The 25203-nt window shown below is 37.9% G+C and overlaps 1 protein-coding gene across 2 annotated transcripts in view; it reads right to left on the bottom strand.

Moving 5' to 3' along the window:
- The window catches only part of PACRG (parkin coregulated), a 521176-nt gene that overhangs the window by 188109 nt on the left and 307864 nt on the right, over positions 1-25203 (bottom strand). For both annotated transcript variants that reach the window (XM_041744987.1, XM_041744986.1), the window contains one exon: positions 12740-12889. In XM_041744987.1, the coding sequence (XP_041600921.1) occupies positions 12740-12889 (150 nt within the window). The remainder of the gene's footprint in view (positions 1-12739; positions 12890-25203) is intronic.

Here is a 25203-nt window from a genome sequence, read left to right as displayed (position 1 = left end):
TGTGGTAGAGGGCACTGGAAGCATGAGAAGGACTTGACTGGCCACTGCTGGCTTTGAAGATGGAGAGCCCATGAGCCGGGAAGGTGGGTAGCCTCTACAAGTTGAGAGCTACCCTCTGCTGACACCCAGCCAGGAACCAGTACGGCAGTCCTACAACTGCCTGGAACTGATTTCTGCCAATGACTGGGATGACTTGGAAGAAGATCTTTCTCCAGATCCTCTGTAAGGAATGCTGGGTGGCTGACATCTTGATTTTGGCTGTACTGGAGTCTGACCATATTACCCAGCCAAGCCCACTGGACCTCTGATCTAAAGAACTGTAAGATAATAAATGGGTGCTGTTTAAGCAGTTAAATTTGTGGCAGCTTATTATGGAGGCAACAGAAAACAAATATACCATCCATCTACACCCATCTTTTCAGCAAATGTTTTTTGAGCTCTAGAACTACAGGAACTGTTCTTGAGCTGATGATCAAGCAATGACAAGGAAACAAGTCTTTGCCTTCATGGAATTTACATTCTAGTAACAATACCGAAGATTTGAAAGAAAAGAAAAAGACCCCAGCTTTTGGCTCATTGTTATTTGATCCCATAGGCCTAGTAGATTACAGAAAGCCTGGGTCTGTTAGCCTGCCCTGGTGATGGAGAAGGAACCAGATGGTATCCTGTCCTCCATGGCCCATATCTTATGTATTTGAGTGGGCTCTCAAATCCAGTTGGTTGGTAGCTTCAGGACTCATAATCTCAATGCTCTTTGGTTGGGTTTGTAAACACAATATGCATACCATACTGTAGTCCTTAGCAAGGATTTAGCAAAAATCACATAAAATGGCACTCCTAGCAAAGATTCAGCAAATATTGCTTATAGAAATTCTAAGAGACAGCTGATAAAAATATTTGGTGACTATAGTTAACAATACTGTGTTGTGTATTTGAAAGCTGCTAAGAGAATAGATCTTAAAAGTTTTCCTCACAAGAGGAAAAAAGGTAATTATGTGAGGTGATAGATGTTAACTGAAGTTCTTGTGGTATTTAGCAATATATATCAAATCATTATGTTGTATACCTTAAACTTATACCTGTTATATGTCAATTATGTCTCAATAAAACTAAAAAACCAAACCAAACAAGAACCAAATCAAACAACAACAAAAAAAATCAAAACCAAAACCAAACCAAAACCAAACACCCTCCCAAAAAATGTGTTTGGGGGTTGCCCACCCAGGAAGGTCTTCTCAGGATCTTCCAGGAATAGATAGCATGTAGGTAGGGCTAAGGAAGCTGACTTTCCTATTCTTCAGCAAGAAGGAAATAGTAATGGTCAGTAATTTGAAACGTTGTTCTATTTCTTTACTGTTTCATTGGCTAAGAAAATGCACTAAGTCTAAGCACCCTCCTCTTGCCATTGAGCAGTCTCAACAAGTCTACCATCGCATCTGGATTTTTATTCTTCCAGATTCATGCCCTGACCTCAGGGTCAAGGTATTAAAAAATGCAGAAGAAGTTGGTAGGTGATAAGGAACTGAAAGCTGGTTTGTTTCTTCAGAGTAATGGAAACCCCCTTCACTCTCTAGGTCTCCGGTAGGGTATACATTGATTCAGGCACAAGGAAATCGTCAGGAATTCAGACAGTGAGGAAATCTTCAGTGGATTTGATAAACGGAAAATAGCTGCATGCAGCAGGCTTTCCATCTCTAAGGATTTTTTTAGGAGGCTTTGCTATGTTGGCATATGGTAAGCATCCAGTAATTTTTTTTTTCAATGAATCAATCAATAGTACTATGTGGTCCTCTCTTGGGCATCTCTCAAATGGCTGGTAAAAACCACACTGTTCTCCATGACCTTTTGAGCTAACCTGGTGCATTTGTTGTTCTGGAAGTAGTGAGACCAGCCTTAGGGTGTGAGCAAGAAGGTCTAGTATTCCGCAGTGTAACAGAAAGCTTGGCAGGTATATAAATAAAGGTGGGCGTGTCATCAGGTTTTGACAGCCCTGGCATCACACTCTTTTTCCTCATTCCACTGTTATCTAAAATCTTAACAGGAATTACTTTAGAAATTTCAGTTGTTCACCACAAAAATATAAATATTGTACTACTTCTTTCTCAATATCATCATTCTATTCATATAGATTTTAAGAAACTTTGAAAAGATAACATATATTCCACTGCTTCTAGACAGACCTATAGCTCAGCCATCTGCTTAGGTTATTGTTTACCATATTTATAATAAATAAACACACCCACATAGAAACGTGTATAATATTAATTTCTCTTAGAGGAACTACAACCCGCATGAAACCCTTTATGTGTATAAATAAATACACAACTTACCTACAGGTAAAAACAAAGCTTAAAATATTAGCTTTTTAGTTTATGATAAAGATAACTTCAAGGCTTAAATAAATTTTAAGATAAATGCAGGGTTTATTTGGAGGAAGAAGCAGCAGAGTTGTAACAGGTATGCAAACTCTCAAAGTCACTGGATGGAGAGTCATTTTCTGTTCACTGCCATCTCAAAATGGATATAAATGGGCTCACAGAAGGCTCATGTTAAAATACTGTATTCAAAGGGGGAAAAAAGCAAATTGATCTTGGAACAATCCAAATACAACTTAGCCATAGCAACATTGTCACCATTACTTTATTTTTCTTTATTACTTGGAACATTAATTCAGGATATACATGAGAATATCATATAGAAATCAGGCAAGCAAAGAAATATCAATACTATTTGCAGTTTTTCTAAGGAAATATGCCCATTATATTTTCAATCCTTCTTCATTGATGGTTAAGCTTATGCTGAGCTATATACATCCCATCCTGTCAATGTGAAAAATATAGATTTTTGAGGAAGACAATAAAAATGGAAAGCCGATTTCATACCAAGTGGGGAATTCCTCCTAAGGTTTTGTGTTTGGCTCAAGTAAACCAAAACTGGTGTGATAGGGAGCTGACATGGGGTGTGTGACCCCGACTCGTGTAGTCAGCAGCATGCTTGTGGGAGTTTCTGGGGAACAGTTCCTCAGCTAGAGAGATAAAGGTTTCTAAAGAGAGCCCATGCGTGGTGAGAAGACAATGAGATTTCTTTGAAGGGCGCTACCTCCGTGCTCTGCTTTCAATCTCACCTGGCTGGTAGGACCTTCTGGAGAGCCCTGAATGTGTTCCCAGCAGTGGGATGAAACAAAGCCCTGGGGCTTCATCATGGTTGAGAATCTGATGGAGCCTGGACAGCCGGACTGAAGGCCTGGGTTTGCACTTCCAGAGTTTTCGGTGCCCGCGATGGGTGAGTATATTTTTCCTTTGAGAGGGAGTGCTGCCAGGGGTCATTTCTACCTGTGTGACAGTGTTCCCTAGAAGAACAGAGGAAGACTGGGCACGAGAAGCTGAAGTGAGTGCTGGAGACTCACCCTAGCTGAGGGACGAAGGAGAACATCCAGGATGGAGAGCCACTTCCCATGGCAAGGATCACTAGAGACCCATCAGCCATGCTCCCCAGGAGGTAACAGGCCTCATCACTTTCATGCCCAGGGAGTGAGTGTCATGCCAGCTCAGGGTGGCATCAGCTGTAAGAACTTCCCCTCTTGTCACCAGTGGTGTATTCCACCCTGACAACCTACGGCACAGAATCTCAGTAGACAAGGTAGTGGGGGAATGAGAACACACAAAGCAGAGAGATGGAAGGGAAGGCCTGGCACACTCCTGTTTTCCACGGCAAGCTTCCAGCACAGAACAGATCTCAGCTGGGGGAGGGGAGAATATTTGAGGGCAAATCAAGTTCAGAGTTTTGATCAATCTGTTAAAGAAGTGATTCCAAGAACTGGAGTTGTGTGACTCAAAGTGCCTTTGATCTTATGAGTGAGTAGAACAATTAAGGCCCCTGTTAAGTTTTATGTAGTCAGGGAAAGACTCCCCCACTGAATAAAGCTTATTTTTTTTGTCTCCAATTCCCTTTAAACTTGCCTTTTAATTATGTCATGAATAGTGACTATTCAACATAACAATTACACTGGTGACATGCTTATTTTCCCTGCAATGTCCACATAGAGACCTCTAAAAAGTCATTTGTTGGTGCTTGTGAAAGATTTGCATGTAAAGGAAAATGAGAATGAGACCTTAATTATCTACAAATCCATAGATGATATTTTAGGTGACTTAAAAAGTACAAATTATGATCTGGCCAAATCTAGGAGCCTCCTTAAATTAAAGCTGTAGAAATCACTATGTGCTTTCTTGCCCAGATTAAGTAAAACTTTCTGTTGCAAAAATAGAAAAGAACACTGTTTTCTCTTGGGCGAATATTTGCATGCTTGCTCATTTGGGGCCCATCTTGAGCTTTTAAATACATTAAAGCATATTATACAGATTTCTCTAGACATATCTTAAAGGCCTTAACTGAATTGGTGGAAATCTCCTTTTCAGAAATGTGCCAGTTTCCAGCTAACAGTGGAGATGTACTGGCCAAAGTCTGGGAACCAGCTGGAATTAAATCATTCTGTACATTGATCCATTTTGGAGTACCTCAGAGTGGGTGTAAGGGCTGACAAAACATAAATTTCAAACATGATTTGGCAGACAGGTTGAGCAAGCAGCCAACTGTCCCCACCCTGTCCCTGTATCAGGGCCCTAGTTGAAGAGTTAGACACAGGAAACAGAATCTACACAGTAGGAGAGATGTTAGCAAGTCCTGGGACAGACTGAGTGATTCCTTCTGCTGGGCTCAGCAAGTTCAGGGGAGGTTCCTGAGATGTGATGTTTGAGTTCACTTCTGGAGGAAAAACATGTACTATCTCCTGGGAGTCCCTGGACTGCGATTAGGGTGGTCCTTCAAGGTCAAGAATATGGGAGTAGGACACATAGTCCATTCCAGCAACCAGGCAATAGGCACACAGATGGCCGTGCTGGGTGCTCCATCTCAAGCCTTTCTTTCCATAAAACAGAAGCCCTGTGTTGCAATAGTTTAGAAATGATTAATGGGGTTTACCTATGCGAGTTGTTCTCCATAACAGAAATTTGTCATTAATCTGGGACTATCGTGATGTGCCTGGGTCATGAATGTGTCTACAGCTCGGGGTTCTTCTGACAATGTGATTCATTTAGATGAACTTACTCAGGGGGTTTGAGGGAGGTGCTGTGGTAAAAACCAGAACGATGTGGCTAATGCAGGTGAAACTGGGATGCAACTTGGAGACTAAGACTCAGAAAGATTCACACAGAAAAACTGCAAATATAAAACCCAGTTACAAACTGAAAGCTGTGTCCGTCTTGGAAAAAGGTTGGGATTTCAATGGTCCATTGGGGCAGGCTATTTTCGGTAAACCTCTAGATCAGGCCTTTTGATTAGATAAATATTTTAACCCTCTCCTGAAATAAGTGAGGAATCCAGAGAAGGAGCTAAAACTAATGGGAGGACGAAGAGTGGAATAGTAAAAGTTTCTCTCCAATGGGATATTTCTGCAAGCAGAGACTCTTAACAGTTAGGAAACAAATTTTGCATAGTGTTTCTGACTGCTGGCATATACACAAAATATACTGATTTTCAAAAATTTATATTGTATCTGATCACCTAACCAAATTATCCTATGAATTATAACAGATTTCACTTAGTTCCCTTGGAAGGACTGCACAAAACCACATCCATACCGCTTTACCCACAACCCGTGAGGCAGGCAAGTGGTGTCACATTTACCTACTACCTGCTAATTTGTAAAACAACTTGACTTGTGTTCTAGCCTTCTTTATTCCCCTCATCTTCAGGCCACTGACACCCCTCCAAAAGTGACCCCCTTGCAGCTCCCTGCACATCAATGGGTTCTCACTAGTCCTCCAAACAAATTGCTTTCCTAATTAAGGAGATGGAATCACACAGTAGTTATACAACCTGCCAAAGGTCACACAGCTGATTAACCTCAAGCCAGGTTAAGCCTTTGCTCTTAAATACCATCCCATTTCTTGTTCTTCCGCATATTGTTCTATCTGTCCTTGTCTGCAAAGTGAACTTCAACTTACTGATGCAAACTCCATTCAAGCACACACTGGCCTGACCCCCTTGCCCAGCTGGCTGGACAGAGGCAAGAACAGGTGCAGGTCATGCAGTCCCCTACCCCACGTGGGTCCCTAGGATCCTCCAGAAGGTTGGTGGCAGCAGCTTCCTTCGGGGAATCTGGGGTGCCTGGGGCCTCACCCCAAGCTGAAGAAGGACTGGTGTGCTTCTATGAAGAGAAGAGACAAAGAGACAGACACACAGGGACAAATGCCAGGCACAGATGGAGGCAGCAATTGGAGCGGTGATCTCTAAGCCAAGGATTGCCAGCCTCACCAGGAGCTAGGAGACAGGCATGGCATGTATTCCTCCCTAGAGACTTGGACAGCATGGCCCTACTGACACCTGGAATTCGGGCTTCTGGCCTCCAGAGCCAGGAGACAATTCATTTCTGTTGTTTCTGCCTCTCAGTTTGTGGAAATTTGTTACAGCAGCCCTAACAAACTAATACACAGCTTTCAGAGCCGGATTCTGATTTCCTCGGTCATCACCCTGCCAGCTCATGTGTTTCCAGATACAGATGGACAACTCTAAGAATAATTTTTTCCTCTTGGCAGATGCAACCAGGAAAGTCTCCAGAGAACCACAGACACAGAGGCAATTTCTGATATGTGCCAGCCCCCAGTATGGATTTTTTTAAACAAGTGAATTGGGTTTAAAAAACTTGAATGAAGCAATCTGAGTGAAAAGGCAATGTTTTCAGTAAGCATTTATAGATTTCAAAAATGGTAAGGCCATCTTACAGGCTGACCACATGCAAGGCGCCTCAGCGAGGGCAGAGAAGTCTTGACTTTTCCCAGGATGCTCTGTGCCCTGAGGCTGTTCTCAGATTACTGCAGAGTCATCGGTGTTTGCAGATACATAGGCCCTTCTTTCACACCCCCTGAGATTTTGGAAGGTGTGCTTATAAAGAATGCTTGGAAGAAGAAGAGATGTTGATCTTGGAGAAATGAAGATTAAGGAGGAAGGAAGGTTTTATATAATTTTTTGAAGGCCTGCTCTTTGGGAAAGGGATTAGACACTATTCTGTGTGGTTTAGGTTAGACAGGTAAGTCAGAATTTTAGCCACAGCTTTCAATTTAGTGTTGAATGTAGAATGGGTTATCTTATGAAATAGTGAAGCTACTTACTTAGGGCAAGACTGAATGAACAAGTGCTGGTCATGCAGACCGGGTTAGTGCATAAATTGCATATAAACACCTGCTAAGCATTTCATTCTTTTACGTATGCCACAGTCTGCACAGGAGAAAGAAAACCCAACATGAATGTTTTGTCCTTGTGGAACTTATGGTGAGATATGGTAGTTGAGTAAATTGGAGACAGGTGCAGACCAAAGGGTCCCTATGTGTACCTGCCAGCTTTGCTATGATCCTAGGATTCTCTTTTAGGGCAACTAGTAAAATCTGAGCGGAGGGAGAACTCAGGAGAGACAAGGTAGACACATATCATTCTGAATCTAACTTTCAGGAATGGAGGCGATAGTTCTAATACATTTAAATGCTTTCAAATCTAATAAAACTAATGATTTCAAAGAAACTTTGAAGTAAATTTCTAAAATACAAGTCAAACTCAAAACTGGACAGAATACCACTTGGGAAATTTAATCCCAAGATTAAATATAAACTCTGGGAAATAACCTTTATACAAGTCAATTACAAGACAAGGAACTAATGCCTTTTTTGATACACAATCAGCTTCCAAAAGTTCATCAACATTTTAAAGGACCATTGAGAACAGGTCCCATTGGGCTCACGGAAACATCTGGGAAAGTTTGAATCCGGTTGACGAGATCACTTAGGTGTTCATTAGAAGTGTTTTAAATGCCTACCAGTGGAATCCAATTGTATCTAGCTTTTTCAAACTACTTAAACTTTAGGGTCAAAGACTGTACAAAAACTCTGAAATTCAGCAAATTTAATGCACCCTCATAACTATATGTTATAACGTGTCTGAACTTGAATTGCAAGTTTTAAAATCTCTTTTTCATAGATTTTTATTAGTCTCCAGTGGCATACATCCTAGAAGTGCCCTAGAAAAACCTACACACGAGGGGCCATGTTGATTTCCACATCCACATAAACACGTTATTTCATTACTCTATTTTCACATGTTCCATGACATAAACTTATGATGCTATTAGAATCGCTGATGCCTGGAGTCTCTGAACGGTTTTAGGACTATTGGTACAGTTGGAAACAAAGGAACCAAAATTAGGATTGCCTCCAGAAAACAGGCTGATTGGATAGCTCTAATCTGCTGGCGGAGCCCCATATTTTAGCTATAAATGTTTTAATGCCATTTATTGTTTCATGCTTCTCAAATGCAATACACTGCACCATTAACTTTGTAGTTTCATCTCTGGAAGCTATAAATTGAACATTTCTATTGTCTTAATTTCCTGTAACCTTTAATAACATTTGTGAAAGAATACAGGAAAGAAGAAATTGCTAGTGTAGAAATTCTTCCTTCTCTTTCACCACAAAGCAGTGGCTGGAAAGACAGCATGGTTTCTACATGCAAAATTAATTTAGGAATACAGAAAAGAAACTCAAACTTAGCTACTCTTTGGATCTTCCAAAGAGGATACTGATCCAGGTTCCCCTCGTGTGGGCCCATTCAGGTTTCTCTTTTTAAAATACAACTTTCTCCAAAACATCAGTTACACATTCAAGCTTAAAGATTATGCAAGAAGAGATGGACTTGAAAACCAGTTATATTTGTGGGTTTTAAAAAAGATTTTATTTATTTATTTGACAGAGAGAGAGAGAGAGCCAGAAAACACAAGCAGGGGGAGCTGCAGGTAGAGGGAGAGGGAGAAGCTAACTTCCCACTGAGCAGGGAGCCCAACACGGGCTTGACCCTAGGACCCTGAGATCGTGATCTGAGCCTAAGGCAGACATTTAACTGACCAAGCCACCCAGGCGCCCCTGAAAACCAGTTATCTTTGAATGAATCCCAGAGTCCTTAACTTATTGAGTCACCCACCTGGCATTTGGCAATTGGAGGCAAGATGAATCCTTTGAGGCAAAAGGATCATCCTCGCTGGGACAGGCTCACAGGCTCATGGAAAGGCTAAAGGGATGAGTTACCCAGCAGGGAGCACAACACGTTCAATCATCTATTCATGTTGTGATATAATAATTTATATAGTAGTGCAATATTTGGATATAATAACATATGTATATAACATTGTACATGTATATAATGTATGACACATATGGCTATCTCATTTAAAGGCCAGGTTGTACATGAAGAACCTGTAGACATATTATCTTGAATTGTCAGTCACATCAACCCTACAAAAATTTTGTATTATATGTTAAAGAGATGATTTAGAAGAATTTAAAAGAACTATAAGCTCAGAGAGTTACATGATTTGCATCTTCTGACTCTAAGACGTTAGTCCACATTACAACTTTCATCTTTAGACTTCTGTCGTGTTTGTAACTTTTAAAATTTAGCCTAGTTAAAACCCTATAAAAATACTACTCATAAAGAGAAACACAAAGCCACTCTTACTCTCAGGACAGAAATAATCTTGTGGTGCTTGCTATAAGTTTTAATACCCAGGTATAGAAGTGTAGATCAGGGTACAGATCGGTGCTGCCAGCACCACCTGCTCCTCCCCACCCCTCTTTGGTTCCCTTCAGTCCTCGGGAGGACTCCTTGTCTGGGGCACCTCAGAGTCTGTGCCTACTTCAATGTTTGTCCAGCTCTTATCTGCTCAGCCCCACTGCTCATTTCCAACAAAGTCCATTTGACATTAAAATAGGATAGAGATTACAGAAAAGGAGCAGGCAGTAGAATTAAGCTCAAGCTTGCTCTTAAAAGGAACAGACAGAGGACAAGGTCATTAAGTTTGAAGGACTCCTCTCTCATTCTTCTTGCATTTATATGTGCTACTCATTCTAAAAAAATATTTTGTGGTGGGGCTTGAAAGAAGTATATTTCAATCTGAATTTAACAAGACACTGATTTATGTGAAAGTTAAGTAGGGAAAACACAAAAACCTGTGAAGTTGTTTCAAATACGTTGAAATTAAGAATGAATTTTTTTCGAATGCTACATGCAATAAATTTCTATTACGATTTTATTTATGAATACAACTGTTACTAAATACATCTGCTAAGATTAAGTATATATGGTCCTGTGAATATGCATATCTATAATTATAAAACAGGATTTATTAAACTGCTATTAATGTTAAATTATTTCTATGCTAAAAATATATTATAATTGGAAATCCTGTGTGATATGCTTCCTCTGGTAGAACTGGATCTATGGCATCTAAGGTAGAACTGCCTTGAAGAAGAGTTTTAAGTTTTATATAGCTAGAATGCTCCAATTTTGTAATATGACCCTCTGGAAATACAGCTTACTGCATTCTGGCATTGTACTGACAGTTTCTAAGATAAGTAGAAAATGAGGCTGAAGCTAATATTTTTCCCTTCAAATGTCAGGAAGATATTAAGCAGAAAAATAGTTGAATATGGAATTCCCTATGTATGCATTTAAAATTGCTCCTAAATAATTAACCTTGTTTGGGACCAGTTAAGGCTAGTGTATAAATTCCCACATTGATTAAATCTAAATATAAGGGATATATTCCTTAAGCCAATTACTTCTTTGGTTAAGCATGTGAACATCAGTGAGTTAAAGAATTAAATCAAAAGTAGGAAAAAGATGTGGAAACCAATTGCTTTTGTTTAATAAATTAGTGATTTATTTCTTTGTGGTGGTTGAACAGACCCTTCTTTACAGGTTTCCTTGAGGCTGAGGGAGATTCTCATTGTCTTTCAACATGATGGTTTTTCTTCTTTTATATTATACAAGATGATGCTTAGATTTAAGCTGCAGATTCTACCGTGGGACATAAGCATTAGCACAGGATGGTAGTAGCCACCTGCTCCTACTCAGGTGAGGGAGGGGGAAAGTGTGTTGGAGCTTATGGTCTATGATGGTTAAGCACAGACACACACGTTTATATATGAGAAGAGCTACAGAGAGGCAGCTTTCATGATGAAAACACAGACATAGTAATAGTACACTTACCATGGGTTTCCGCGAGGATTATTGAGGAGACTCTTTCTAATCACACACTTCAAAACTGTAAGCCACAGCTGAGACTTTTTTGGGGGTGGCTGCTCCTTGATTCTTCCGGTTTTAAGTAACCCTCTCTGTCATCTCTCTATTTCTATCACCTTTATCTCTGTCATTTCTAGGTTTCTCTCCAGTTAACTGGAGTCTCTATGATGGACGAACTTAGGGCTTCTTTTATGAACCATAATAGAACAACATGTACACGTTAGAGGCGTTTTATAACCCCATGGATATTTGATGCTGCTATACAGTAAAAATATGAAGTCTGAATAAAAAATACTCAAACAAGTGTTTTCCATAAAGTAGAAATGCTGTTATTAGAACTGTCAGTTTATTAAATCATAAGGGATTCACTAGCTAACAGCCAGTTTTTAGTTTTCTGAAACTTGTCTCAATGTCCACATTAAGTCTTTTCTGCAATTCAGGTATTTTGGAATGGGTATTAACTCACTCCATTATGAGTGTTCTTAAGCTCCATAACTCCAGGTGAAGTCCTTTTTACTAAATACCTCTAATATTAAGTATGTAAGTAGGTCCTACTATTGAAAGACAGCTAAAGACTTTCTGAGGGTTCCATGATTTCCTAAAATAGTCTGCCTGAATAACCAAATTTTTAATAGCAATTTATGAATAATATGAAAAATAGTGATTCCAAACAAAGCAGTTGTTTGTGGCAGGAACACTCAGGGGTTTTTTTGTTTGTTTGTTTGATTTTTTTTCTTGTATGTACATGAGCAGATCGCGTCACCAAATTTTCATGCAGAGTTACATTAAATTAGTAAATTGCTAACTTATTTACATGACTGTCAGGAATTCACTTCAAAAGTTGACTTACGCTGTGCATACGAGAAGTATGGAAATTTAAAGTTAGCAACATGAAAGATTATTAGAGATCACATCTTTTCGAGAGGAGTAAAAGGAAAATCATTTGCAATGAACAAATATACATACACTGCCTGCCAGAGATCACCACAACTTGCTAGTACTTTTTTTAGAGTAAAGCAGATTCAGCTGAGCTCACCAGTCCTTTACAAAGCTTAAAGAGTAATTAAAATAAATAAATGTATCAGCACATATATATATTGATAATCAGCACTCACCATCAACTAAATAGCTACAAATTATCTATTTTTCTATTTTTCAGAAATGAGAACATGTATCAAAACTCCCTAAGCCATATTTTAATAATATTGCTTTAAAAATTCATCTTAAACCAATTAATAGAAATTGCAATTTTAATAGAAAGTCTCTAAAGGTAGAATTACTACCAAGAGAAAGGACAAACTCAAAACTTACTAATGTATTCAAAAGACTATTAAAAAAACTTCACAATTTAATTATTAGAAGATTATAGAACTGCTTCAGTGCTTCTGTACTGAGTAAGTAAGCTGTACGTGTGAGGAGTAATAAATGAAATTGTTAATTTTACTGTTTCTCTGGGGAGTAGCAGGAGAAGGATGGGAGTTACACTATTTAGATCTCCAAATGGATCTTGGTTTATAAGCAATAATAAATCCTAAGTGTGTTGCTAATTAACTCCACTTCACACCACTCCCTTTTTTTAAGGCTTAGAAGACATTTGACTCCTGGGATCACTCACCATTCATATTCTTAAAGATGTTCAGGATGGGGAGGATTTGACGGTAATAGGGCACCAAAGCTTCACCCACCATCTCAGCTGACACAACCAGATGCTGGAGGACTTTAAGGGTGACGCAGATGACCTGTCGGTTTCGAAGATTCAAGGCATCTGTATGGTAGGAAAAGGAACAAACCAAAAATAAAAAGCATTAATTTCTACAATTTCAAGGCGAAGTCGACTTGTAGATACTTAATTGAGCTGTACTTGGTTTAGTTGGCTGAACCTTTATTACTATAGTTTTAGTGATGCCCTGTAGCCATTAATGTTATAAACAAGATCTTGTTTGTACATTATTTGTTATTCCAGGCCATTCCTCACCAATCTTAAGAAAGCCACTCATTATCCTTCACAGAAGAGGCAGGCGATGGGCAAGTGGCATGAAAGAGGAAAGATCAGTCAGTGTCACTGGGGTGAAAGGGCACCATGAAGGCTGACAGACAAATTTCTATGCAACAATCCTTCCCAGTTAACAACTTCTGTGATCCTTAAAACCATTACCATGAAATAAACATTTATTTGAGAAGAACTGGGTGTGGTGTGTGTGAGTAGAAACTATAGGTTGTAACCAACACTGACAGTGTTCCTGGTAGAAGTGAATATAAAGTGACTATATTTAGATTCTCAGGAAAGCAGGAAAGAAAAGCAAAATTTTAAAGCTCAGAACTTTAGAAGAAATCAACAGTAAATAAGAGCCCAAAAGAATACAAAATGGGTTTTAATGAACACTTCTGAGTGCATAGTAACAAGTTATACTGCAGAGATAGGATGGGAAAAAGTAAGTTACCTGGTTGTCCCCTCACATGCTGGGTATGAAAGGTACCATTTGTTCCAGTGGGGAAAGCAGAGGATGAGGGATACTGATAATTGGCTCTATGAACTTGCTAACTCCCCTACATGTCTCCGTTTCATCAATTGTGGGAAAGTATTATTTACTGTCTAAAATGACCTAAAAGTTCCAAGATTGAAATAGAAGGGCTATAAAACATCTATCATAGAAAGTCAGCAGTGGTGACTGTTAAACTGATACCCCCACACTACTCTAAGAGAAAATCAAAGGCTCTTACTTATAAGTTGTTCTGTCTTCTAAAGAATAGATTGGCTATGATTAAACTATGTGTCATTTGCGGAACGACAAAAGGAACCAGGCTACCCAAAGGGATGATACCATGGTCAAGATATGTGATGCAGTTCTGCCATTATTCTTGAACACTAGCTCACATTTCCAATAGCCTAGATCTACTAGCACCTCAAATTCGTTTGTCCCAAAGATAAGTTTTCTCCATAAACTTTATATTTTTCCTACATTCCCCATATTAGTAATGATACAACTAGATTCCCAGCCTCCCAAGGTCAAAATCTGTTTCTCACTTCTCACATTTCTCCTGCCACAAAGACATCTTGTTCTATTTTTGAAGTAACTCTTGAATTTGTGTCCTCATCCCATCCTCGCCTCCTCTCCTCTGGTCCTGGGTCTCCATTCTCACCTCCACTCCTGTCGTCCTGTTTCTCCATCCTCCCCTCCATTTCTGTGGTCCTCGGTCTTCAACTTCACCTCTACTCTGCTGGGCCTAGGTCTCCATCCTTACCTCTATTCCTCTGTTTCTTGCCCCTGGAACCCACCATTGGAGCACTGCTATGTGCTCCTAGCAGACTCCCTTCTCTCTTTCTCTACTGCCCCAATCTTTCTTTTTACATGGCTACTGGATTAACCTTCCTAGAGCATATTTGGTCATTTCACTGCCTGCTCAAAGAGTTCAGAATATTTCTCCACCTCTTTTCCTACAAAATAAAGTACAAACTAACCAGGCACAAAGATGACACCTGGGTAAGTTTGAACCAAACTGAGTTATCAGTTAAAAATCCAAGAATATAACATATCATTTAGTCGTTTCACAGCTGTTTCCTCTAGAATTACTAGGAAGTTTTAAAAAATAAAATGTGGAAACTTCATTGCCTCCAGCCACAAGATGGGCATTGGGTCATGAAAACATCTCTGGGGAGCCCCCAACAGCTGGTGTAGTACAGACCGCATTATTGTTTGGTTTGAAGTACTGATCTTACTCACCTTATGATGGGGCTATGTCCTGATAAGCCCATGTAACTTGAAAGTGTTGTAAGTTAAAAATGCATATTTAATACACCTATCCTACTGAATATCATAGCTTTGTAGCCTACTTTAAACATGCTCAGAACACATATTAGCCCACAGTTGGGGAAAATCATCTAACACAAAGCCTGTCTTATAATGAAGTGTTGAATATCTCGTGTGACTTATTTAATACTCTACTGAAAGTGAAAAACGGAATGGTTGTATGGGTACAGAATTGTGAGTGTATCAGTTGTTTATCCATGTATGGCTGACTGAGAATTGTGTCTCATTGCCACCTCCCGGCATCATACAAGAATATTCTATCCACATATCACTAGCCCAGAAAGAGATCAAAATTCAAAATTCAAAGTTCAGTTTCTACTGAGTGCATATGGCTTTCACACCATCTTAAAGTTGAAAAATCCCAAATCAAATAATTTTAAGCTGAAGACTGTTTGTAAACACAAATGTGATGAATGGAGATGGCTCAGCTTTAACTCAGGGAACCAATCTAAATATAACTACACAATTATGGAATTCCACTGCGTGATGGCTTATTACCACAGCATACTGCAGGCCATACCATGTTCTGAAAACAACTACAAATAGAATGCTATAATTTAGCCTAAAAGTTGTAGCAATAAGATATTCAGAAGCAAGTGTCAAAGTACCATGGGAAGGTAGAAGGGAGAAGGGTAGAGCATCTCACAGAGAGTAGTAGGGGCTCTTTTTCTGGTTTTATCCCATCTAAAGCCTGTTTGGTTTTCTCAGGTAACCAGGCACTGAACCCTTCCTCCTGCCCCAGCTCAGTTTAACAAAAGAGAGCTTGGGAACCTGCAGAAATGTTTTTGCGAGGATTATGGGCACTAAACGCTCTTGCAAAAAGTATAGCAATGAAGCTAAACATGTTTAGGATTCAGAAGTGCATAGAGCTGTGTAATAGTTCAAGCACTAGTGCCTAATATACACTGAAGACCTCTGTATTACAGGAGTAAAGTAAAGCACTTCTTACATATACTAGTTTACTTAATCCTCATTCATCAAATACTTATTGAGAATGTGTGTGTGCCAATCACTGTTTTAGGAACTGGAGACAGAGAAGTGGAGAAGACGGATATGGCCTTCATCCTCTTGGGCTTATAATACAGTATGGAAGAAGACAGTGGACAAATATTGCAAGCTTGATGAATATTCCTTTTTTTTTTTAATTTTTATTTATTTATGATAGTCATAGAGAGAGAGAGAGGCAGAGACATAGGCGGAGGGAGAAGCAGGCTCCATGCACCCGGAGCCTGATGTGGGATTCGATCCCGGGTCTCCAGGATCGCGCCCTGGGCCAAAGACAGGCGCCAAACCGCTGCGCCACCCAGGGATCCCTTGATGAATATTCCTAAGAAAGATAGGATATTTAAACAGCAAATGAAAAGGGACATCTAGCCCAGTTGAGAGAGTAAAGGCTCTTAGACATAAGGACAGACCCAAGGGATGAGTAGCTGTTATTTAGGCGAAGAGCATTCCAGGAGAGGGAACAGCATTCTAGAGACTGTCACCTCTTAGATAAAAGAGTTCTCCTCCTACAAGTTCGACTCCAGTTCAGAGGGATCAAGTTCTACTTAGCAATGTGGGAACAAAACTTCAGATAGCATAGAAACAGTCTTCTAAATAGTTTTATCATTGTGTAGAGCCCATCAGATAATTGCAGGAAAAATTTTTATAGCCATAGTGGCTACTAAATACTGGATTTTCAGTTTTCCTCTTTTAGAATATCTATACCAAAGCCTGCAATATAATAGCCATATTCTAATATGCTAGTTTACCATGAATGTTACAGTTTGCCATATAGAACACATTGTTTAAGGAGTAAAGTTTTTATATATATGAGTACTAAGAACATCAAACTTTTGTTGGTTAGGTTTATGCCTATGTGTATAGATAATTGATCCCTTGGAAATAAACTAATAATCTCTCTCACCATGGATTGTAATAACAGCTATCAGCAAACAATTATTTCATTTTACTGCAACCTTGATTGAATTAACATGTTCATGATGAATGTTATTGGACTGACAATGACTGACAAGTGAAATGTGTGAACCATTACTCTTAATGGCATCTAAAATAGAACTCTGAATCCTCCTAAATGACCAGGGAATATCTCTAAAACCTCTGCAGTCACTGTGAAATAAAGCCAGGGTATGTACTATAAAAACCCCTTAACTTTGTCCAAGAGGGATTTTTTTATATAGTTCCTTTCCACTTCAATTCCTCTATTTTTCTTTCTCATTCTTGAGGAATTAAGATATACCATTAAGTTGGAAGTCTTTTTGTTCTTACCATCCCAATGGAATTAAATAAAAGAGGGCTTTTTTCTGAAACAAAGTTCTTTTCCTTTGAAAAAGTATGTTAACAGATATAAAGAATATGATTCTGTAGTTTGAAAGAGCAGAAATGTGTTTATTCTTGTCTTGATGGGCCTGAAATCTATTGTCAAGACATAAGTGAGGACTTTGAACTCAAGATTTAAGATTTTGAAAAGGGTCTGACATGAGAAATCTACTGACATTATAGATCAGCCAGTGGAACCTTTCTATTCAGAAAATGGGATTTCTATTGTACTGCTTACTTCCTTCAAGTATAATCAACAAGATAGAGCTTCCAGATATATAGAAATTGCTGAAGAATAAGGAAAAAATAATTTAAAGTCAAAGAGGTAAAACTTATTCATCTTAGATGGTTATGTTACATGTATGATTTTTCTTAAGCATAAAATCCATTATTGCTATAATTTTTGCAAAGTGTGAGCATTTTCTACTATCAGATATGATTCACAACTGGAGAATCAGGAAAAATGGAAGTATTTCTACTTCTTTTAAAACTGGAAACACCAAACAAAATGCAGAAGCAAACAATAAGGTCTAAAAAATATTTTTGACATATGCTATATTAATATCCTTGATATACAAATAGCTATCACAAACCAATAAGATTGAATTTTTCTAACGAAAAAGTGGGCACAGAATACTAATAGATAATATACAAATTAATAAAACAAATAAATAATTAATATTCCAGTATGTTCAGCTTCATTAGTAATAAAACACTATAATTTTGAATATCATTTAACAAAACGTTTTTTAAAATGTAATACTCAGTGTGGACACAGGTTTGGGAAAAGAGGAACTCTCATAGATACTATATTATAAACCCTCACCACCTTTCTATAGCAATATAGTAGTCCCCTCCTTATCCATGGGGATATGTTCCAAGACCCCTGGGATATGTTCCAAGACCCCAGGTAAATGCTTGTAATAGCAGATAGTATCAAAGCCCACATATGCCATGCTTTTTCTATACATACCTTTTTATCATAAGGTTTAATTTATAAGTTAGGTATAATAAGAGATTAACAATTATAGCTAATAGAACAATTATAGCAATATGCTGTAATAAAAGCTATGTGGATATGGTCTCTCTCCTTCTCTAAATATCTGATTGTACTATATTCACCCTTCTTCTTGTAGTGATGTGAGATAACAAAATGCCTATGTGATGAAATAAAGTGAGAGGAATGATGTAGGAATTGTGAAACACTACAGCGTTAGGCTACTATTGACCTTCTGACATATGTGAGAAGGAGGATCATCTGCTTCTGGATTGCAGTTTACTACTGGAAACTGAGACCATGGAAAGCAAAACCATGGATAAAAGTGTGTGTGTTTATAGTATTTGACCCAGCAATTCCACTTCTGGGCATTTAGTCTAAGGAGGTATACACCTATGCAGAAAGAGTCATAGGGAAGGATGTGATAGTTAATATTTATAATTAGAAACAATCTAAATGAACCAAAAAAAAAAAAAAGTAAAATCAGGTATACCTATATAATGGAAAATCACAAAGTTATCAAAGTTATCTAATAGAAAAATATTTTTTTAAATAGGAAAATGTCGACAAGACACAAATGAGAAAAAAGTAGGTTATAAAAGCTATGATCGCAATTTGTAGAATAGAATGTAAACAGAGAAATCTATATACTCAGCCACTATCATTAGACTATGTTTTCCATAGGCATTTGTAAACTAAGGATTTTATTCCATTAAAAATAATTTTTTATATACTGCTTAAAAATTTTTCAGCATACTTTGCATATTTACCTAAAAATATTATCCATCATGATCATGATTTTGTATATTTTAATTTAGTGGAATGTAGAGCTCTCTCATTCATTCTCAGTATTTTCTTGGTTATTCCTAACCATTTATATCTTGAGACAAACTTTAAAATAATTTGGTGAGGTTAAAAAATATGCAGGAGACCGACAAAAATTTCAATAAATTTAGAGAATATTTTGGGGGAAAATTTACATCTTTACTATTGAATCTTTCCATTAGAAACTTGTATCTCTTCAATTTTCCTTGTCATCTTTAAGCTCCTCAGGAAAGCTTTACAGTATTCTTCATTCAGATTCTGCATAATTTGTTAGGTTCACTTAAAAGGAATTTTATACTTTGTCACTGTTTGTCTAAGACTATTTTATCCCAACATGCATTCTAAAAATTCTTGATAACACATACACAAAAACATATCATTTTTATATATTTATTTACTGGTTAACTTACTTATTTCTCTTACTGATTCTATTGTTTTACAGTGAATTCATTTGGGTTCTATAGGTAATTATATTATCACAAACACTGACAATTGATCTTAGCTTTCTAGTATTTATTTTTGTCACATGACAGAGGCCAGAATTTCTAACAGAAAATACAGTATTATAATGCTGAGAGTAGACATTTTAGTCTTTGAATTCTTCTAATTTATTTTTATACCTTAAATGATTATTTTTATTTTATTGTATAGAATATATAAATATTATAAAATGTCATTTGATCATTTGCAAGTCTGGCATGGCTGAATTACATTCACAATGTTGTGTAACCATCCCCCCTCTCTATTTCCAAAACTTTTCCATGACCCAAAACAGAAACTCTACACCTATTCTGCAGAAATGCCCCATCCCTGGTAACCTCTCATCTACTTGCTATCTCTAGGAATTTGCCTATTGTAGCTGTCTTAATGTATCATAAGTATTTTTTTAAATTAAAATATTTTAGGATATTTAATATTGTTTGGCCTCATATATTAGTTGAATTTGATTGAAATGAACATAAATTTTGCTGGTCGAGGGGTGCTAATCATGTAATCCATTAATTTACAGAGTATAATGAATTTACAATGTTTTCAAACTAAATACAGGCTCAAAATTGTAGAAATTTTTCTTTTCCCAAACAGAATTCAATTACTAAATAAATGTGATATGGCTGAGTTCTCATATTCTTGGGCAATTAGAGCATTAGAGACTTAACTCAGCTATTATGGGCATCTAGGAAACCAATAATAAAGGCTACAATTTTGTCTTTAATTCATTGTTTTCCAGTAAGTGTTGTGTTAAAAAATATTAATTTTTCTCTCATCCCATAAATAAACCATCTTGATACAAAATTCAGATATTCTATTAAAGGTTTGTCATTAAAAGTAGTTAATTTTTTCACTTCTTCAACTGACAAGAACATATTTTGACTTTAGGACCATAGAACACAGTTCAGTTTTTGGTGAGAGTGTTTGGCTTTTCTTTCCCTTAAATACTTATTTTTAAAGACAGATACATAATTAATAATTTTTTAAGGGATGCCTGGGTGGCTCAGTCGATTAACTGTCTGCATTTGGCTCAGGTCATGATCCTGCGGTCCTGGGATCGAGCCCCGCATTGGGCTCCCTGTTCAGCAGGGAGTCTGCTTCTCCTTCTCTCTCTGCCCCTCTGCTCCTGCTTGTGCTTTTTTTTCCTCTTTCAAATAAATAAATACAAATCTTAAAAAACTAATTTTTTTAAATAAATGGAAGCATTCATCATCAAAATGGTCTCAACCATAGAGTCCTGAGCATGATCTATGTGATATTCACAACTTTGTAGCTATAGAGGAACCTGAATAATGATGCAATTCCACATGCTCCTCACTCTTGCTGCAGCCAAGTTTGGGCCTGCGCTAGCTTCCACACAACCTGAATACCTCTAACAGTACCTTTGTCAGAAAGCAATGCCGGCTTTGTCTCTTTTCCCCTTGCTCCCCTGTCCCTAGACTGCCCTTTGTCTGAGTTCTGCCCACAGGAGTGGGCCACAGATGATCTGATGACCAAAGGAAGCAGCTGGCCAGCCCTGACACCATTGCTGAATGGGACCGAAATCAATGTGCTGTGACAAGCAGGCATCACTTCTAAGAATCACTGTTAACATTTCTTCTGGTGGAGGAAAGGTCTCTAATTTTCCTGCAGCTTTAAGATAGTGGAAGTAGTAGACTATGAAGAAGGCTATCACATACATAGGCTTTTCACACACTAGGAGGGTGAGAGCTGCAGTGCTAAACAGCAGATGGATAAACATACCCATTTTCAAGAAGAAGCTCCCCTTTCCAGCTCAAAGCAGGAGCTTGAAGAACTACACACTGCTAAGTTTGGCATTAATATTTGGTATAATTCTGGAATTTATTATTTAAGCAGGTTATTGGAGAACTCCCAAGAAAATAGCAGTGATCACTATCAGCCAGGGTGAGTTCTCTGAAATGTCAGGCCAAGTTTACTTCATGTATTCTGATAAGTCTACTCATAAAGGAGATCATAAACAGACCACATCAGCGAGGCATCTGGCAAGACCTCCCTTGTAGTCAAGGTATGGAAATGGTTGAAGAGTTAGGCTTTTTTTCCCTTCTTTTTTCTTTTCTGTGTGAACAATTGAATCCAAGTGATATGTCCTGATGATTTGGTCCTACTGCAATATCACTAAGGTCTATACTTAACCTAATCCATTTTCCATCTAACTTTTTTACTGTAACTTTGATGAGAGTTACAGAATCCAAATCTACTAATTATTCAATGACCCAAAGTTAGGAAGTCTGCAGATATTGACCATGAAGGAACAGCAAGAAGGTAAGAATGATAATTTCCCTGACTAGAACTCAACCCTCATGCCGAAGGATTAAGATTGCCAGATAAAGTTCTAGTCTTGGCAACTAAAAACTGTTGCCCTAATCAAGACCTGGAATAATGATGATGATGATGGTAACATTTATTACACTTAGACTGTGTGCCCAGCTGAGGGCTTGAAATGTATTTAGCTCATTTAAGCACTGAAATAACCCATAAATTGGGTGCCATTCTTCTGCCAATATTATAAACTGAGTCTCAAAGTGGTTAACTTGTCTGAGAACTGGTAAGTGGTAGACTTAGGAAAATTGATGCACTTTGTTTATTTGATAATGGGAAAAGGACACCTAATACCTGTTAAATTCAGTTTGAAAATGTAATATTATTATTTTTAGCTCTTTATCCCTTTGATTCAACTGTGCTGTTTTGACATGGACAGCTGTATACTCCATTCCCATCAGCTCTGGTACCTCCCATTGTTGCATCTCTCTGACTCATTTTCTCTATTCAGACAGAGTTGGGCCTGATTTCAACTGCTCATCACAGGTCCAGAAGGAGCCTTTCCTCTGGTAAGTGACCAACCAGCTAACTATTCAAATATTTCTGGGGTTGGCTAACACCTGCCAGAGATTACTATCATCCCACATCTATTAACACATTACTTCTGTACAGGAAATAACTTCTAGAGTGACACCAGTTTTATATTATGTCTTTTTAAATGGGGAACTAAGGGTGGTGAGGTAACTGATAGATAAAGTGTGAAAGAAATGGATAGAGAGGAAGGAAGGAAGGAAGGAAGGAAGGAAGGAAGGAAGGAAGGAAGGAAGGAAGAACAGCAATCATCAAATAGCTGGATTTTATAATCCCATGTGACTATGATTACTCATATTCAGCACAACACCTACCATTTGTTAAGAGCCTGCTTCTCACCTGGCCTGGGCATTTCTACACATGTGATCACATAACAATGATCACAACTCTCCAAGAGATGTATCAACTTCCTTATTTTGGAGATGCAGACTCATCTCCTGAGCTCAAAGAGTTGGACTAATTTGCACAACATGGTAGAGCCAGCAATAGAAACAAGGGCCAGGCCCATGGCCTTTCCAGTGGTCATACTAATTCTCAAAAAGGACAGAGAGACATGGTCTTTAGCATCAGCTACTGAAAGTTCATAAAGTGGACATGACTTCCTCATAATGTGGATTTTTTAAGTTATGAAACCAGATTCTGTTTCCCTAAATAGCTATGGATTCTCATTTTGGAATCTGAATTGCTCAGCATAGGGTAGGTTTGCTGCAGCAATAGATTAGCCATAAAATCTCTTTGGCTTCACACAGAAAAGGACCATTTTACACTCATGGAAGATGTTCAATTCAGGTTAATGCAGGGCAAGGAGAAGTGCAGTGGCTCTGAAAAGCTTAGTTTGAAGGAAACACACACCTCTTCCATTCACAGCCCATTGACAGAGTTAGTTCCATAGTTTCAAATAACTGCATAACAGAAATGCTGGGGGGATGTTAGATATCTGGTGCTTAGTAAATGTCTCTGACGCAGAATTCATGTCATTTGGGGGAAACTAATTCTTCTTTCCCCGAACCTGTACTATGGGCAGGTTGCATGGCCTAGGTTAATCCGGTCAGTGTGTTCAAGACTGGGCATGTCTATATAGATGATATAATCACAGCAAACTTTTGACTTTGAATTTTTCTGGAAATTCAGGGACAATGACACTTTCTCTTTCTTGTAGGTATATGTAGTCCCTGGATCTACTTGGAACATCCAAAGGCCAAGAAAGGAGCCAGCTTTAAGATGATCTTGCATAAAATAAATCAGAGAGTAAAAATAGTGAGCCACCATATTAAACCATGATTGAAATGAGACCCATCTCTGGATTGTTCAGTTATGTGAGTTATCAAGCAAACCTGACTGACAGTTTGAATCCTTTTTTTTTTTTTGCATTTTATAACCAAAATAATCCTAATACACCTCATTTCTGTATTTTCAGAAGATATTAGATATTTTGTTCTTAAAAATAAGTACTTTTTAATAGTTTTATAGCTTTAAAAATAATTTACCTGGAAAATTTTAAGGTATATAAGTAAAATTATTAGATTATAAATAAAGAGTAATGCATTTCAGTTGCACTTGCTCCTTTCTAATTAAATAGAATTCTCAAACCATTTTTTTTTTGTATTGTGATATGGATTCTCTTGCTTTACCCTTACTTGGTATATTTTTTTTCCATTGGTATTCTTTAACAAGACTATTTTGCTTTTTAAAATGTTATTGCTGCTTAAATGTTAAGTTGCTTTAGCCGTGTCTGTGCAAGTTTATCCTTTATAGCTGGGTGACCTCAACTCATTAGAGCTCTCCTAATGAGGCCACTGTCTTATGTGCTGTATATTTGTAGATCAGTGATATTTTTGTAATTCTTTAGCAGCTGGAGTCAACTTGCCTCCTAGTAGACCATCTCACAAATGTATGTTACTGGTTATAAACAGAAAGAATCACATGAGAGAATGTATGGTGAATAAACAAAAAATTACTCTCACCACTTTGATAATTTCTCTAGTAGATGGAAAATATATGTCATTATACTCTTTATTTGCTATTTCGTATTAGGGATTCTTACAAAAATAGTTTCATATGATATATATTATAGTGGCAAGCCCAAATGGCCACTTCACACTTTTGATTATGAGACCTATACAAATTTTAGTATGGATGGCAGTTATGCACCTGATCAAATTAATTTTGCAAGCCATTTTGATGCATTGACGATGCATTAGCAAGCACATTAGATGTTGTTGGGAATATATTACTTTCTAACATTATGTTCTAAATGACACAAGAAAGGAAGATATAAAATTTTGTAGGGAAGGGAAGATAGGGTAGGGAGAGGGCTGGAGTTTAAAGTAAGAGGAGAGAAGAAACAGAAGAGGCTCCACAGAATAATTCCTGAGTTGGGCTATGAAGGTCCTTGACCATTAAGGCACTGGAAGATGTGAGAGTGGGCATTCTTAAAAGAAAGCAAAGGTATAGAATACCTTAGAGGTTTCTATTCTATCTATAATAGAAGCACATTTTGTTGGCTATAGCTAACAGGCACACAAAGGGAATGCAGTTGATCTTTTTTTTTAATAATAAATTTATTTTTTATTGGTGTTCAATTTACCAACATACAGAATAACACCCAGTGCTCATCCCATCAAGTGCCCCCCTCAGTGCCCATCACCCATTCACCCCCACCCCCCGCCCTCCTCCCCTTCCACCACCCCTAGTTCGTTTCCAAGAGTTAGGAGTCTTTATGTTCTGTCTCCCTTTCTGATATTTCCCACACATTTCTTCTCCCTT

The sequence above is a fragment of the Vulpes lagopus genome, chromosome 2 (genome assembly GCF_018345385.1).
Source record: "Vulpes lagopus strain Blue_001 chromosome 2, ASM1834538v1, whole genome shotgun sequence".
NCBI classification, from domain to species: Eukaryota; Metazoa; Chordata; class Mammalia; order Carnivora; family Canidae; genus Vulpes; species Vulpes lagopus.
This window is presented reverse-complemented; position numbering and strand designations above follow the sequence as displayed.